Source organism: Leptopilina heterotoma, unplaced genomic scaffold (genome assembly GCF_015476425.1).
Source record: "Leptopilina heterotoma isolate Lh14 unplaced genomic scaffold, ASM1547642v1 Lhet_304, whole genome shotgun sequence".
Taxonomy (NCBI): domain Eukaryota; kingdom Metazoa; phylum Arthropoda; class Insecta; order Hymenoptera; family Figitidae; genus Leptopilina; species Leptopilina heterotoma.
The window spans coordinates 12,207-24,477 of NW_025111008.1; the positions used below are offsets into that span (position 1 = coordinate 12,207).

The 12,271-nt window shown below is 31.4% G+C and overlaps 1 protein-coding gene across 1 annotated transcript; it reads right to left on the reverse strand.

Annotated features, from left to right (window-relative positions):
* Positions 1 to 7,180: 7,180 nt before the first annotated feature.
* On the reverse strand, positions 7,181 to 7,636 carry LOC122504546 (uncharacterized protein K02A2.6-like). The gene has a single exon (XM_043615704.1). It carries the CDS (start codon positions 7,634 to 7,636, stop codon positions 7,181 to 7,183), a length of 456 nt encoding a protein of 151 aa, XP_043471639.1.
* Positions 7,637 to 12,271: the final 4,635 nt, after the last annotated feature.

The window sequence follows — 12,271 nt, forward strand, 5'->3', positions numbered from 1 at the left end:
GTTTTTAGTTAACAAATGGAATTATGCATAAACTATTTCTCCGATCTAGTTAATTTTTTTTGGGATTTATTCAGCTACGCAAGGAGAGCATTCCTGGTAAGTTATGAACAAATTCGATAATTATTAACAATGTTATTAAACAATTAAAGAAGTGCTATTTTTAATGGTTTAAATTCATTTGCAACTAAACTAATTAACCTTTTTTAACGTATGACCCATCATTTGAAAGGTATTTCCAAGCTCTATAACTTTCAATAACAACTTTTTCCCTTAAAACTTAACCGGAAGCAACGAGCATCGAAAAACCATGTTTTCCAAACTTTGGCGATTGTTTACACTCTTTTTCGCACCCGGAAATCGAGAGCAAACTGTGGGGCTCTTATAAGGAGCCCCCAAACTACCAGAAACCGTTTAGACTTTGCTGTTCGGATTTTTGGGCAGTTTTTGCACTCACCGACTGGCCTAATAAACTCACATATAATTTTTATAAAAAACAAATGGACCTTCCCGAGCTCCAGGAGGCAAGGGTTGTCGAGGTGAATCTTCTCCCATTCAGAATTAAATATAAAATTCCATTGCAAATTTTAAGTGATAATGTCTCAGCATCTTGATAAAATGTTATGTGTCCCACATAGCGCAATAATTTTTTGCAAATTTGCGGCAAGTTTTCAAAGCCAAATTGGAAAATTTGCAGCAAACTTGCGGTAAATACCAAAATGTCCGTTTGGTGGCAAGTTTGCAGAAAATTTGCATGGCAAAGTAAATGTTAAATGCATGCGCAGCAGTTTTCTATGACATCTAGATCTGCGCACTACATTTATGTCACCTTCCCTGTAAGGGAAGGCCACGTTTATCAAAATACATACATTTTGAATACAAAAAGATTTTTTTTGAAATTTTTAGGTTTTTTGAAAGTTTGCTGCAAATTTTCCTCAAGTTTGCTACAAAATTATCTGCAAATTTGCTCTGCAAACTTGCCACCAAACGGACATTTTGGTATTTGCCGCAAATTTGACAGGCAAGTTTTCAAATTTGGCTTTGAAAACTTGTCGCAAATTTGCAGAAAATTATTGTGCTATGTGTGTTGTTATATTTTATTTTATTAGGTTAGAATAGTTGTTCTTAAGGAAAATATAGCAAGAGTTTTTGTTTAATTTTACCTCAAACACATAATAATTTATTGAAACAATAAACATTAATGTTATAAATTTTATTAACTTGATAGGCCTTAATTCTCTTGAGTACTAGTCACCTGAAAACCTCAATTTATCTGACATGTATAAAAATGTATTGAACTATTATATGAACAATAAAGAAATTTAAATACGCTTGCATTCTCAAACTTAGATAAATATTATCTTTGTCTGATTTTTATTACATTCTGTTTTTAACAGAGTATTCTAATTAAATTAATTATTTTTCCTTCTCTAGATTAGTAATTTAATTTTTTTTTGAAAAATTTTTGCTATGTGTTGGTATTTGTAAAATATTGATTTCAAACTTTGGTTCAGTATTGGTAACCAAGAAATAGCCAAGCATTTATTTAATTTTAAAGCATTGGTAAATAATTGGTTATTAATATTGGTCCAATCTTTGATGCCAATGAATAACCAAGGCTTGGAAAGTCCGGCATTTGCCTTGGCAGCCAATAGTGATCCAATATTGGCTGCCAATGCTTGGCAAAGTCGTGATCATCCCAAGACTCTATCAATAGTGGCCCAATATTAGTTGCTATTATTGCACCTTCATTGGTATTGCTGGCTCCCAATATAGGCCCATTAATGCGCCAACCCAATGGGAAATGCAACACGGGTGTACACGGAGAGAAGAGTTATAGTGAGTTGTACTATTACGCATTTAGTAAGAAAATTTGAGTTGTGACAAATAAATATTAAGTAAAGGTTACAAAACAGCGTTCAATTTTTTTTTTGTCGATCGAACTAAACATAGTAGTAAGGATGAATGTCTGCTTAGTAAAGCAGACAAAACTAATTCTGTTTACATTTTTAATCATATTATTAATTAAACTTTAAAAAAATATTAAAATTAATTAAAAAGCTACCTATTAAAAATTAAAGGAAATCGAGAAAAAATATTATTTTTCAAAACTTTATTTGCAGTGTTATACTTATTATTTATGCTTGTGATTACAACAAATATTAGGTTATTGTTATCATAATAATTATAAAAAAAGTTTAGCTGTTTATTCAAATATGCGACAAATATATTTTGAAAAGAAATATAGCTCTTATAATTTTCTCTATTTAACTAAACAATTACAGAAATTATAATTTTTAAATTGATTTATTATTGTTACCTTATATCACCGTCAGTGTATTTTTGTAAAATATTACTTGATTTTCTTCTCGTTTCCCATATTGTTTAGTAACTATGACTCAGGGCTGAGTAAGATTGACTACTTTCTTCTCTCCGTGTAGTACTATACCAGCGTTGGCAGTATCGGGGCTACACTGAATTTCAGTAATCAGTACTGGTACAATACAGATATAACGTAGGCATGTAGATAATGTTCTGTACTGACAATCGGTGCTAACGCAGTACTCGCGTCAATGCAGAATGTTAGTGTTGCGGTAGTACAGGTTAATACATATTTTCAGTGACACGCCGATGTTACTTTTATTTTTATAAAAAAAAATTTATAAATTAAAAAAAAGAATTTCATGCTATTCTCATGTCATGTATGCTTGGAATGTTAATACCTGTCGAAGAAAATTTGCTTTGCTATTTACCTTAATATTTACCATCATGAGGTCTCGAACGCAAGACGCTGCTAGGAGCGGATGCTCTACCAACTGCGCCACGGAGGCTCATGAATGGAAAGTTAGAATATACATACATACGAAGGAAGTATGAAAATATGCTCTGTAACTTGAAAGTGGGATATTGCAATTGCAACAATAGTATATTATGTATAATATACATTACATTTAATGTATATATTACAGAAGAATATTAAAATATAAGCCCGAGTCAAAACTTAGACCCTCTTTTAGTTCTCCAAAAACCTCTTTTTAACCTCTTTTAAGCCTCTTTAACACTTCTAAATCCTCTTTTGAACCTGAAAACTGCTGAAATGGATTTTTCCGCACTATTAGAGGTTCAAAAGAGGTTGAAAAGAGAAGAAAGAAGGCTTAAGGACGCTGCACGGTGGGAAATATTTAAAAGTACGCATAGGCGTAGCGAGCGATTTCTCCTCAACTTCCCCTCTTTTTACCTCTCTTTGTGCAATTTTTTGACTTTGATAATTAATTTAAAAAAATCCATATTGAAAATGAAAAAAGGGCGATTTAAGGAAAAATAATATTTAATAGAGAATATAAAACAAGTTTTCTTATGACGATTAGATGTTTCTATAGGCGTGAATATTAATCCGCGTTTTACAAAACATAGCAAACTGACAGCTCAATATGGGAGGTTAGTCATGGCCGACTATATCAGGTTGCACCGTTTGCGTAGTACAGTAGGAATGAACGTGAGGAACAAAAATATTAAATGTCAATTACTCTCATTGTTTACTATTATATTTATTATTTGTTTATTTATTTAATATTGTTATTAAATCTATTATTATTTATTATTATACTTACTTTTTAAAAATATTATTATGGAAAAGTATTAAAACAATAAAGAAAAATTTTTTATGAAAATATTATTAAACATAAATTTAGTTAACAAAAAAAAAAATAATAAAAAATTATGCAATGCATAATTTTGAAAATTATTTATTTTTATTATTGATATTTTTAAGTATATGAAAAATATAATTTAAATATTCCACAAAATTAGTTTTAAAGTAATTTATTGTAAGGAATTCAAGGCGGTCATAAAATAAAAGAAAATCGGACAGAAAATATTTTGACCCTTTTTCAATTTTCATTTTTCTTAAAAATTGGTGGATTTCGAAACACACGCGTAATTTGGTAGAAAATATGTTTTTAAATCCATGAAAAAAATTCTAAATGAAATCGATGATTTTCATAATTACCTATAGAAGTATTGTTTTGAAAAAAATCTTTGTTTTTAAACTGAAAATTCTAAAAATAACATTGTTATTCAATTTTTCTATATGGAAAATTATTTGATTTATTTTATTTCTGATCAAAATTTGATCTTAATTTTTCTGTATTTTCCATTTTTCATTAATAAAAATTATGATATGAAATTATTTAGAAAAATAAATTTCAAAAAATGCCCTTTTTAATAAAAAAAAGCAGCAATGTATTGAAAAAAGACAAAAATTTAATGATCGACTTCAAAAATTGTTAGAAAAAATTTGAAAACATCAACGTCATTTTCTCAAGATAAAAGTAGTTTTCGTAATTGGAAATAATTCTGAGTACCTCCGTGTTTCGGAAAAAGGACTTTTTTCATAAAAAAGATCCAGTTTTACGACAAAAATTATGTTTAATAATATTTTCATAAAAAATTTACATTACTTTTTTTAATACTTTTCCATTATAATATTTCTAAATAATAAGAATAATAATAAATAATAATAGATAAATAAACAAATAAATATAATTATTTATATAATATTAAATAATAAAAATAATGACTTATTATTTTTGTTGATCATCTACGTCCCTACATTACCATAGCGTAAACACTTTCAACACGAAAACGGTGCAACCTGTTATGGTCGGCCATGTCCTACATCGAGGGAAGTAACTTTCAAGACAATCCAATTAATTTTTTATTTTGTCGTCCACTATTATTGTATTCGCCATTTTCTATCGGAGTTTCAATCAAAACCAGTGTTTTAGATCTCTTGTAAATTTTGTCTAACAACTTAACTTTACATGGTTCAATTTGATCTGAATGACACTTTACAATTTTTCCGTCGGTTTTACAGTTAAAAGTAACAGGACCAAGTTAATCAACAACTTCCGCTTGACGCCAATTTTTATTTCAAAAATCTTTAATCAGTACAACGTCTCCTTGATTAAACGTAACTTTCCTGTTACCTCGGAAATAGTACATTTGTTTTGCAATGTGGAGTTGCTCGATAGTAAAATAAAAATTTACATAACGCATCGTGACGTGATAAACCTTGTTTTAATAACAATTTACATTTTGCTTTGAAAGTGCCTACGCTATTTTCCGCAGCTCCATTTGACGCTGGATGATAGGGAGCAGTTTTGATGTGCAACACATTATTATTTTTAAGGAAACTACCAAATAGCTCTGATGTAAAAGTCGGACCATTACACAGGCACACAAAAAAATAAAAAAGTCAAAACCCAGAGGTTACACCCCCCTATCCCCATGTTTTTGGGGTCGCTGACACCGAATATGACCATGAAAAATTTTTTTATCGGCCATTTTCCCGCTTCCACCCCCTTGCACCTGCTCCCGGGGGTTGGAATTTCAGTTTAAAAAAAAGTGGAGTAGGGTGTCTATTCCTATGTTTTTTGGGTCGCTAAAACCAAAAAAGACTACCAAAAACAAATTCTTCCCTCCCTTAACCCCCTACAACCCCCTTAACAACCCCGGGGTGAGGAGTCGAAATTCGAATTTTCACGAAAAGTCGATTACGGTGTCTAAACCTACGTTTTTTGGGTCGCTGAAAACCAAAAAAGACTACCAAAATCAAATCCTTTCCACCCCCGACCCCCTATAACCCCCTGCAATAATGTTTTTCAAATAAAACGAACCGATTTTTGGGAAATTGAAAATTAAATATTAATCATCAAAAATTATTGCAGGGGGTTATAGGGGGTCGGGGGTGGAAAGGATTTGATTTTGGTAGTCTTTTTTGGTTTTCAGCGACCCAAAAAACGTAGGTTTAGACACCGTAATCGACTTTTCGTGAAAATTCGAATTTCGACCCCTCACCCTGGGGTTGTTAAGGGGGTTGTAGGGGGTTAAGGGAGGGAAGAATTTGTTTTTGGTTGTGTTTTTTGGTTTTAGCGACCCAAAAAACATAGGAATAGACACCCTACTCCACTTTTTTTAAACTAAAATTCCAACCCCCGGGAGCAGGTGTAAGGGGGTGGTAGCGGGAAAATGGCCGATGAAAAAAATTTGTCATGGTCATATTCGGTTTCAACGACTCCAAAAACATGGGGATAGGGGGGTGTGACCTCTGGGTTTTGACTTTTTAATTTTTTTGTGTGCCTGTGTTATCTGTGACCAATTTGTGAGGTAGACCCCAAACACTGAAATATTCTTTTAACTCGGTAATAGTTTTCTCTGTCGTGATATTAGTCATTTCTCTCACATCAAGCCATTTCGATTATGCGTCGACTATTACAAAGTACATAAACCTATTTAACGGTCCGCAAAAATCCGCATGCAACTTATAGCTAGGACCTTTCGGCCATTTCTATACATTTAAAGACGCTTTTGGAGGATTTCCTTCCCCTTCAAGACACAATTTACACGATTTTGTAATATCCTCAATTTCACTATCCATTTTTGGCCACCACATATATGACCTTGCTAGCGCTTTCATTTTTGCGATTCCAATGTGAGCCCCATGTAATTCGTCTAACAATTGTGATCTTAGACTTTTTGGAATTGCAACACGGTGTCCCCACATGATGCATCCGTTTTCGAGTGTCAATTCTAGTTCGCTATTTTTATAATGTTTGACACATTCATTTACTTGATTTGGCCAACCGTTAAGAACGAATTCGCAAACTTGTAGAATTTCATCTTTCTCTGTTTCGTTATTAATTTTGTCGCTATTTACCAAATCAATGTCCTCAGTAAAGAGATTTAAGTATGTGTAGTCACTGTCAGTCACGTCGTTCGACTCAATTGATTTTCGCAATTCAGAAATTGACATTCGCGATAGACCGTCCGCTGGTCCATTTTCTTTTTCCGGAATGTGCTTAATTTCAAAGTTATACCAGATAAGTAAACTGCCCATCTCTGTACTCGACTAGCCGCCATTTGCGGTATTCCCTTTTTATTTCCAAAAATATACATGAGCGGTTTGTGATCTGTCTCGAGGAAAAAATTTCGACCATATACATATTGATGAAACGACTTAACGCCTTTTTCAAACGCGAGCGCTTCTTTGTCTAGCTGTGAGTAATGTTTTTCCGCGTTTGTTAGGGTTCTTGATGAAAAAGCTACGGGTTTAACTGTCCAGTCTGGTAAAACGTGTGATTATATAGCTCCAATACCCCTTGGTGACGCGTCGCAAGTAACTTTAACCGGAAGTTCGGTATCGTAGTGCATTAACACTTTGTCTGAGCTCACTCACAGTTGTCGGTGGATTCATTCGACTAATCGCATCAATTTTCTTTCTGTCCGCATAAATTCCGTTTTTATCTATTTTGTATCCCAGGAAATTAACCTCTTGTTTAGCAAAAAAGCACTTTTTTGGATTAATTTTCAACCCACATTTTTTTAATCGAGTTGAAACTTCCCTTAAATTCAAATCATGTTCTTTAATTGTTGTCCCTGAGATACAAATGTCGTCGAAAAATACAACTACCCCTTCTATACCGTCCAAAACTTTTTCCATTTCGCTTTGGAATAAACCCTGCGCAGAAGCTACCCCAAAAAACATTCGGTTGGGTCTAAAAAGCCGTTTATCTGTGGTGATAGTTGTCATTTCTTTTAATGCGTCATCGAGTTTCACCTGTAAATAAGCCCAAGACATATCTAATTTAGAAAAAATACACCCCTTTTTAAGTTTTGTAATTAAATCTCTAACTCGTAGAATTGGGTGTCTATTTATTATAATATTGGGATTTACTGTTAACTTTTCATCGCCACCCTATATTAAAGAACCAGTAGAACCGGGTAGAATCAGGAGCCTACTTGCTTTGAGTTGGTTATTGTCACGTAAGTTCCAATTTCAAACCAGTAGATATGTATTTTCAGCTGGTTTGAATTCGGAATGTCAAGTTCAAAATGAACTGGTTTCAGTTTGAACATTACAGTCAACCGGAAATTCCAAGTAGATTACATTGTACAATATGATCTTGTTTCAACTTGGATATCGATTCATAATTGGAAATCCAAGGTGGTTACAATTGAACAGATAGTTTTGAAAAAAAAAATTTGTGGAAAAAATAATAAAACATTCTTATGACCATCAATAACTTCATATTCTTAGCACACTCCAAACATACAAACATTTTCATTAAACTGGAATAATTAAATTAAAACTTGTACCCTATGGGAATCGAACCCCGCACCTATGACCTATCTATCTAAACGCTTAACGACCACGGCTATCAAATCGACGTGAGAAATATTTTTCGACCTGTCTATATAAGCTGCAACTTTAAAAAACGCAAGTTTATGTAAAATATTATAATTTTTGTAAGTACCTATAAAAATACAAGCAGAATTTAAAATATTTATATAGATTTGCAATATATGCTATTATGTTAAAAATATTAATTAAATATTTAATAAGTTTCTGCTCAAATGTCATTTGACCGCGTTGTAATTTTTTGCAAAAATTTGCAAAAAATAACATTAAGCGAAATAAAAAACAGAAAATTCGTAAAAATTAAAATTCGCAAAATGACTCAACAGTGTTAAAAAAATTCCATTGATTGTGAACTACAGATTTTTATAAAATTACCAAATTCACAAAATTACAAATAGCAATAGTAACAAATTCATAAAAATATCAATTCGAGAAATGCAAATTCGCAAAAATAAAATTTGCAAAACAACAATTAGCAGAAATAATGATTCACAACAAAGCAGTTTCGCAAAAAATAACAATTATCAAAAGTATCTACCAATTTGTAAAACTGTCAATTGCGAAGAATGCAATTTTGCAAAAATAAAATTTGCAAAATAACAGTTAACTAAAATAAATATTTGTAAAAATGTAAATTTGTAATAATAATTCTTTGCAAAAATAACAATTTATAAAATAACAATTGGCGAAAATGACAATTTTATGAATTCCAATTAGCGATTAATCAAACTCTTTAAATTTGAACTTGAAATTCCAAATAGAATGCATCCCCGATTCAAATTAAACCAAGATGACATTAATCCTTCACTGTAACATATAAATTTAGAGTTGGAAATTCCAAACTCAAGCTTGTTGATTTTTAATTTGACAGGACAAGTGAAATGAAGTATTCGAGAATCCAAATTGAACCAAGTAGATACTTGAACTTAATTTTTGTATTTGGAAATGCAAGCTGATACTTGTAGTACGTGCGAACTTGGAAATACAAGTAGAAATGATAAGATTGGAAATCCATGTTGAAACAAGTCGAAACAAAAATTGAAGAGGACAATCCAAGATAGAACCATTTCAATTTTATCTTGGATATCCGTTTCAGTTACATAAATAGGATTTCCAAGTTAAAACCAGTAGAATTTCTACACGGAAAAGTTTTTCAATTTGGAAAGCAAGTTGACACCAGTAGATCCATGTTCAATTTCTACTAGTCTCAACTGGTTCTTTAATATAGGGCACATATGCGAACTTTACCATTTGCCTTTAAAACTGGCACTATCCCAGTGAGAAATCGTCAATCAAAATGACGTCAATTTGACGTCAATCTTTATTATTATAGTCAATGATCAAATTTTGACGAAGTTTTGATGATTAAAAATTTTAGTAAAAATTATATATATGCTAACTAATATTACTGTTTAGTGCTAGTATTTGCTAAATATTTATAAATTTTTGAGAACTATGTTAAAAATCATACAAAAAGCAAAATGAAGTCAAAATGACGTCAAATTGACATTGATATCAAGATGTGTATTTCAGGAATAAGGAAATAAAAAAATTAATATTCTGGTTAAACTATAAAATAAGTACCACTGTATAGGTGTTTTATGAAAAAATTTAATTTTCCAATTCAGACTAACATTCATTTAACGAAATAATTAAAAAAAAATTTTCCAAAAAGTTTAGGATAATTTTTTTGTATATTTTTAATCCAAGTATAAACCCTCCAAACGCAAAAATAAACAAAAGTGGGGAAACAGTAGTTCTTATTTTTTTCACGGATTTCAAGTAAATTAATAATTCCTCGCCCCGGTAGCAAATTTTTCTTTTGATAATTACTTATTTTAATGTCAGAAGCCCATTAAAAAATTGCAAACGGTTCCAAGTCGGGGAAAGCAAAGATTTTGAATTTTGTTTGTGTTACGACTATTCAAAAAATTTTGAAATTTCAAAACTCGGTAATTTTTTTTAAATGCCACAGGTGATTTAAAAATACTCCAAGTGATTCAAAGGCGGGGAAAGCAATGATTTTTAATTTTTTTGTCACGGATTTTCCGAAAATCCGAGAATTTCATTTAAAAAATCAAAATGATTAATTTCCCCGACTTCGAACCACTTGGAATTTTTTTTAAATGGCTTGTGACATTAAAATAAATAATTATCAGTAGAAAAAAATTGCTTCCGAGACGAGGAAATTACGTGATTTCTGGAAATAATTCAAAATCACTGTTTTTCCCGCCTATTGAATCTTCTTGAAATCTTTTTTAATAATAGCGTCTAATATTAAAATAAATAATTATTTAAAGAAAAAAATTTCTACCGAGTCGAGGAATCAATCATTAAGCTGAAATTTCGAAATTTTTGGAAAATTCGTGACGTAAAGAAATAAAAATGACTGCTTTCCCCTATTTAGATTCACTTGGACTTTTGTAAATGGCCCGTGACATTTAAATATGTAAGTAATTATCAAAAGAAAAAAATTGCTACCGACGCGAGGAATTATTAATTTACTTGAAATTCTCGGATTTTCGAAAAATCCGTGAAAAAAATAAGAACTGCTGTTCCCCCAAATTTTTTATCATTTGGAGGGTTTACTTGGGTTAAAAATAAAATTACAATTCTGATAAATTAGAATTCTACAAAATAGTATTTCTTACAAATTGATATTCGGTCAAATTAAATTTCTTGCAAATATAAAATCGATCTAATTGACATTCTGCGCCAAATCATAATTCGGAAAATTAAATATTCTAATGAATTAGAATTCAAATTAATAAAATGTAGGTAAAGTGGAAATTCCAAACCTAAAAATTAGAATAATTTCAAATTTTTGAGAAAATTTAAAATTGATTAAAATTTAAAAATAACGTATTACTAATTGTTACAATAAAAAATGAAAAAAATTGAACGTTTATTATAAGGAATTAATTGTAAATAAATTTCTCTTAATTTGTGGCATATTTTAATATTGTGAATTTTTATTATTATTTAAAATATGCCAAAAATTAAGACAAATTTATTTACAATTAATTCCTTATAATAAACGTTAAATTTTTTTTCATTTTTTATTGTAATAATTAGTAATACATTATTTTTAAATTTTAATCAATTTTAAATATCCCGCCAGAAAAATGATTTTTCGAAAGCGAAAAATTGAGGTCAAATGCATGCATGCATTTGTATGTATGCAAATGTATTTATATATGCATGCATGCATCATGCATACATAAAGGCCTAAGCACAATAGGTTCGCGAAAGTCGTTCGCGAACGCAAAGCATGAGTTAGAAAAGGACAGAGATATATTTGTGTCCTTGTCTATCTCATGCGTCTCGTTCGCGAACGACTTTCGCGAACCTATTGTGCGTTAGACTTAAGTTCGTGTGGCTGTACCCTTAAGGCCTTTCTCCAATAGGTTCCCAAAACTCTGCGTTGCGTCGGTTGCTATGGCAACATATGCTAAAATCAACGCAACGCAGTCATTCGCAGACGAACACAGAGTTTTGGGATCCTATTGGAGAAAGGCCTTTATGTTTTTAGTACAGATGGTCGCACCCCGGAGTAACGTTTTCTGCTCACAAGAGATCGCACCCTGAGGCTGGAGTCCCATGGTAGCGTTTTGCGTTGCGTTTTGTAACTAGGCAATGAGTGCAAATAGAGCAAACCTATATCTGTATCTCTCTCACACTCATGTCCTAGTTACAAAACGCAACGCAAAACGCTGCCATGGGACTGCGGCCTGAGAAAGACAGATTCACAGTTCCATCAGTCTTCACTGCGCTATGCGTGAAAACTAAGCTTAATGTTATTGTTGCGTGTGAGAAATCTTCTCATATATTTTCTTTAAAGAAAATAAATTAATAAAATTATCTTTCATAATAAATAACTAAAATATATTATAATTATTTATTAAATTGATATTTTAGTTTTATTATTATTAATAATTTCCTGTGAAAGAATTTTTATAACAATTGCATTTGATTTGAAAACGTGCGGTTACGTGTGTCTTCTATCTGACGCATGCGCCGTAACCCAGTTCGTATCCGCGACATCCGCCAATTCTATCCACGTTCACGAGTCGA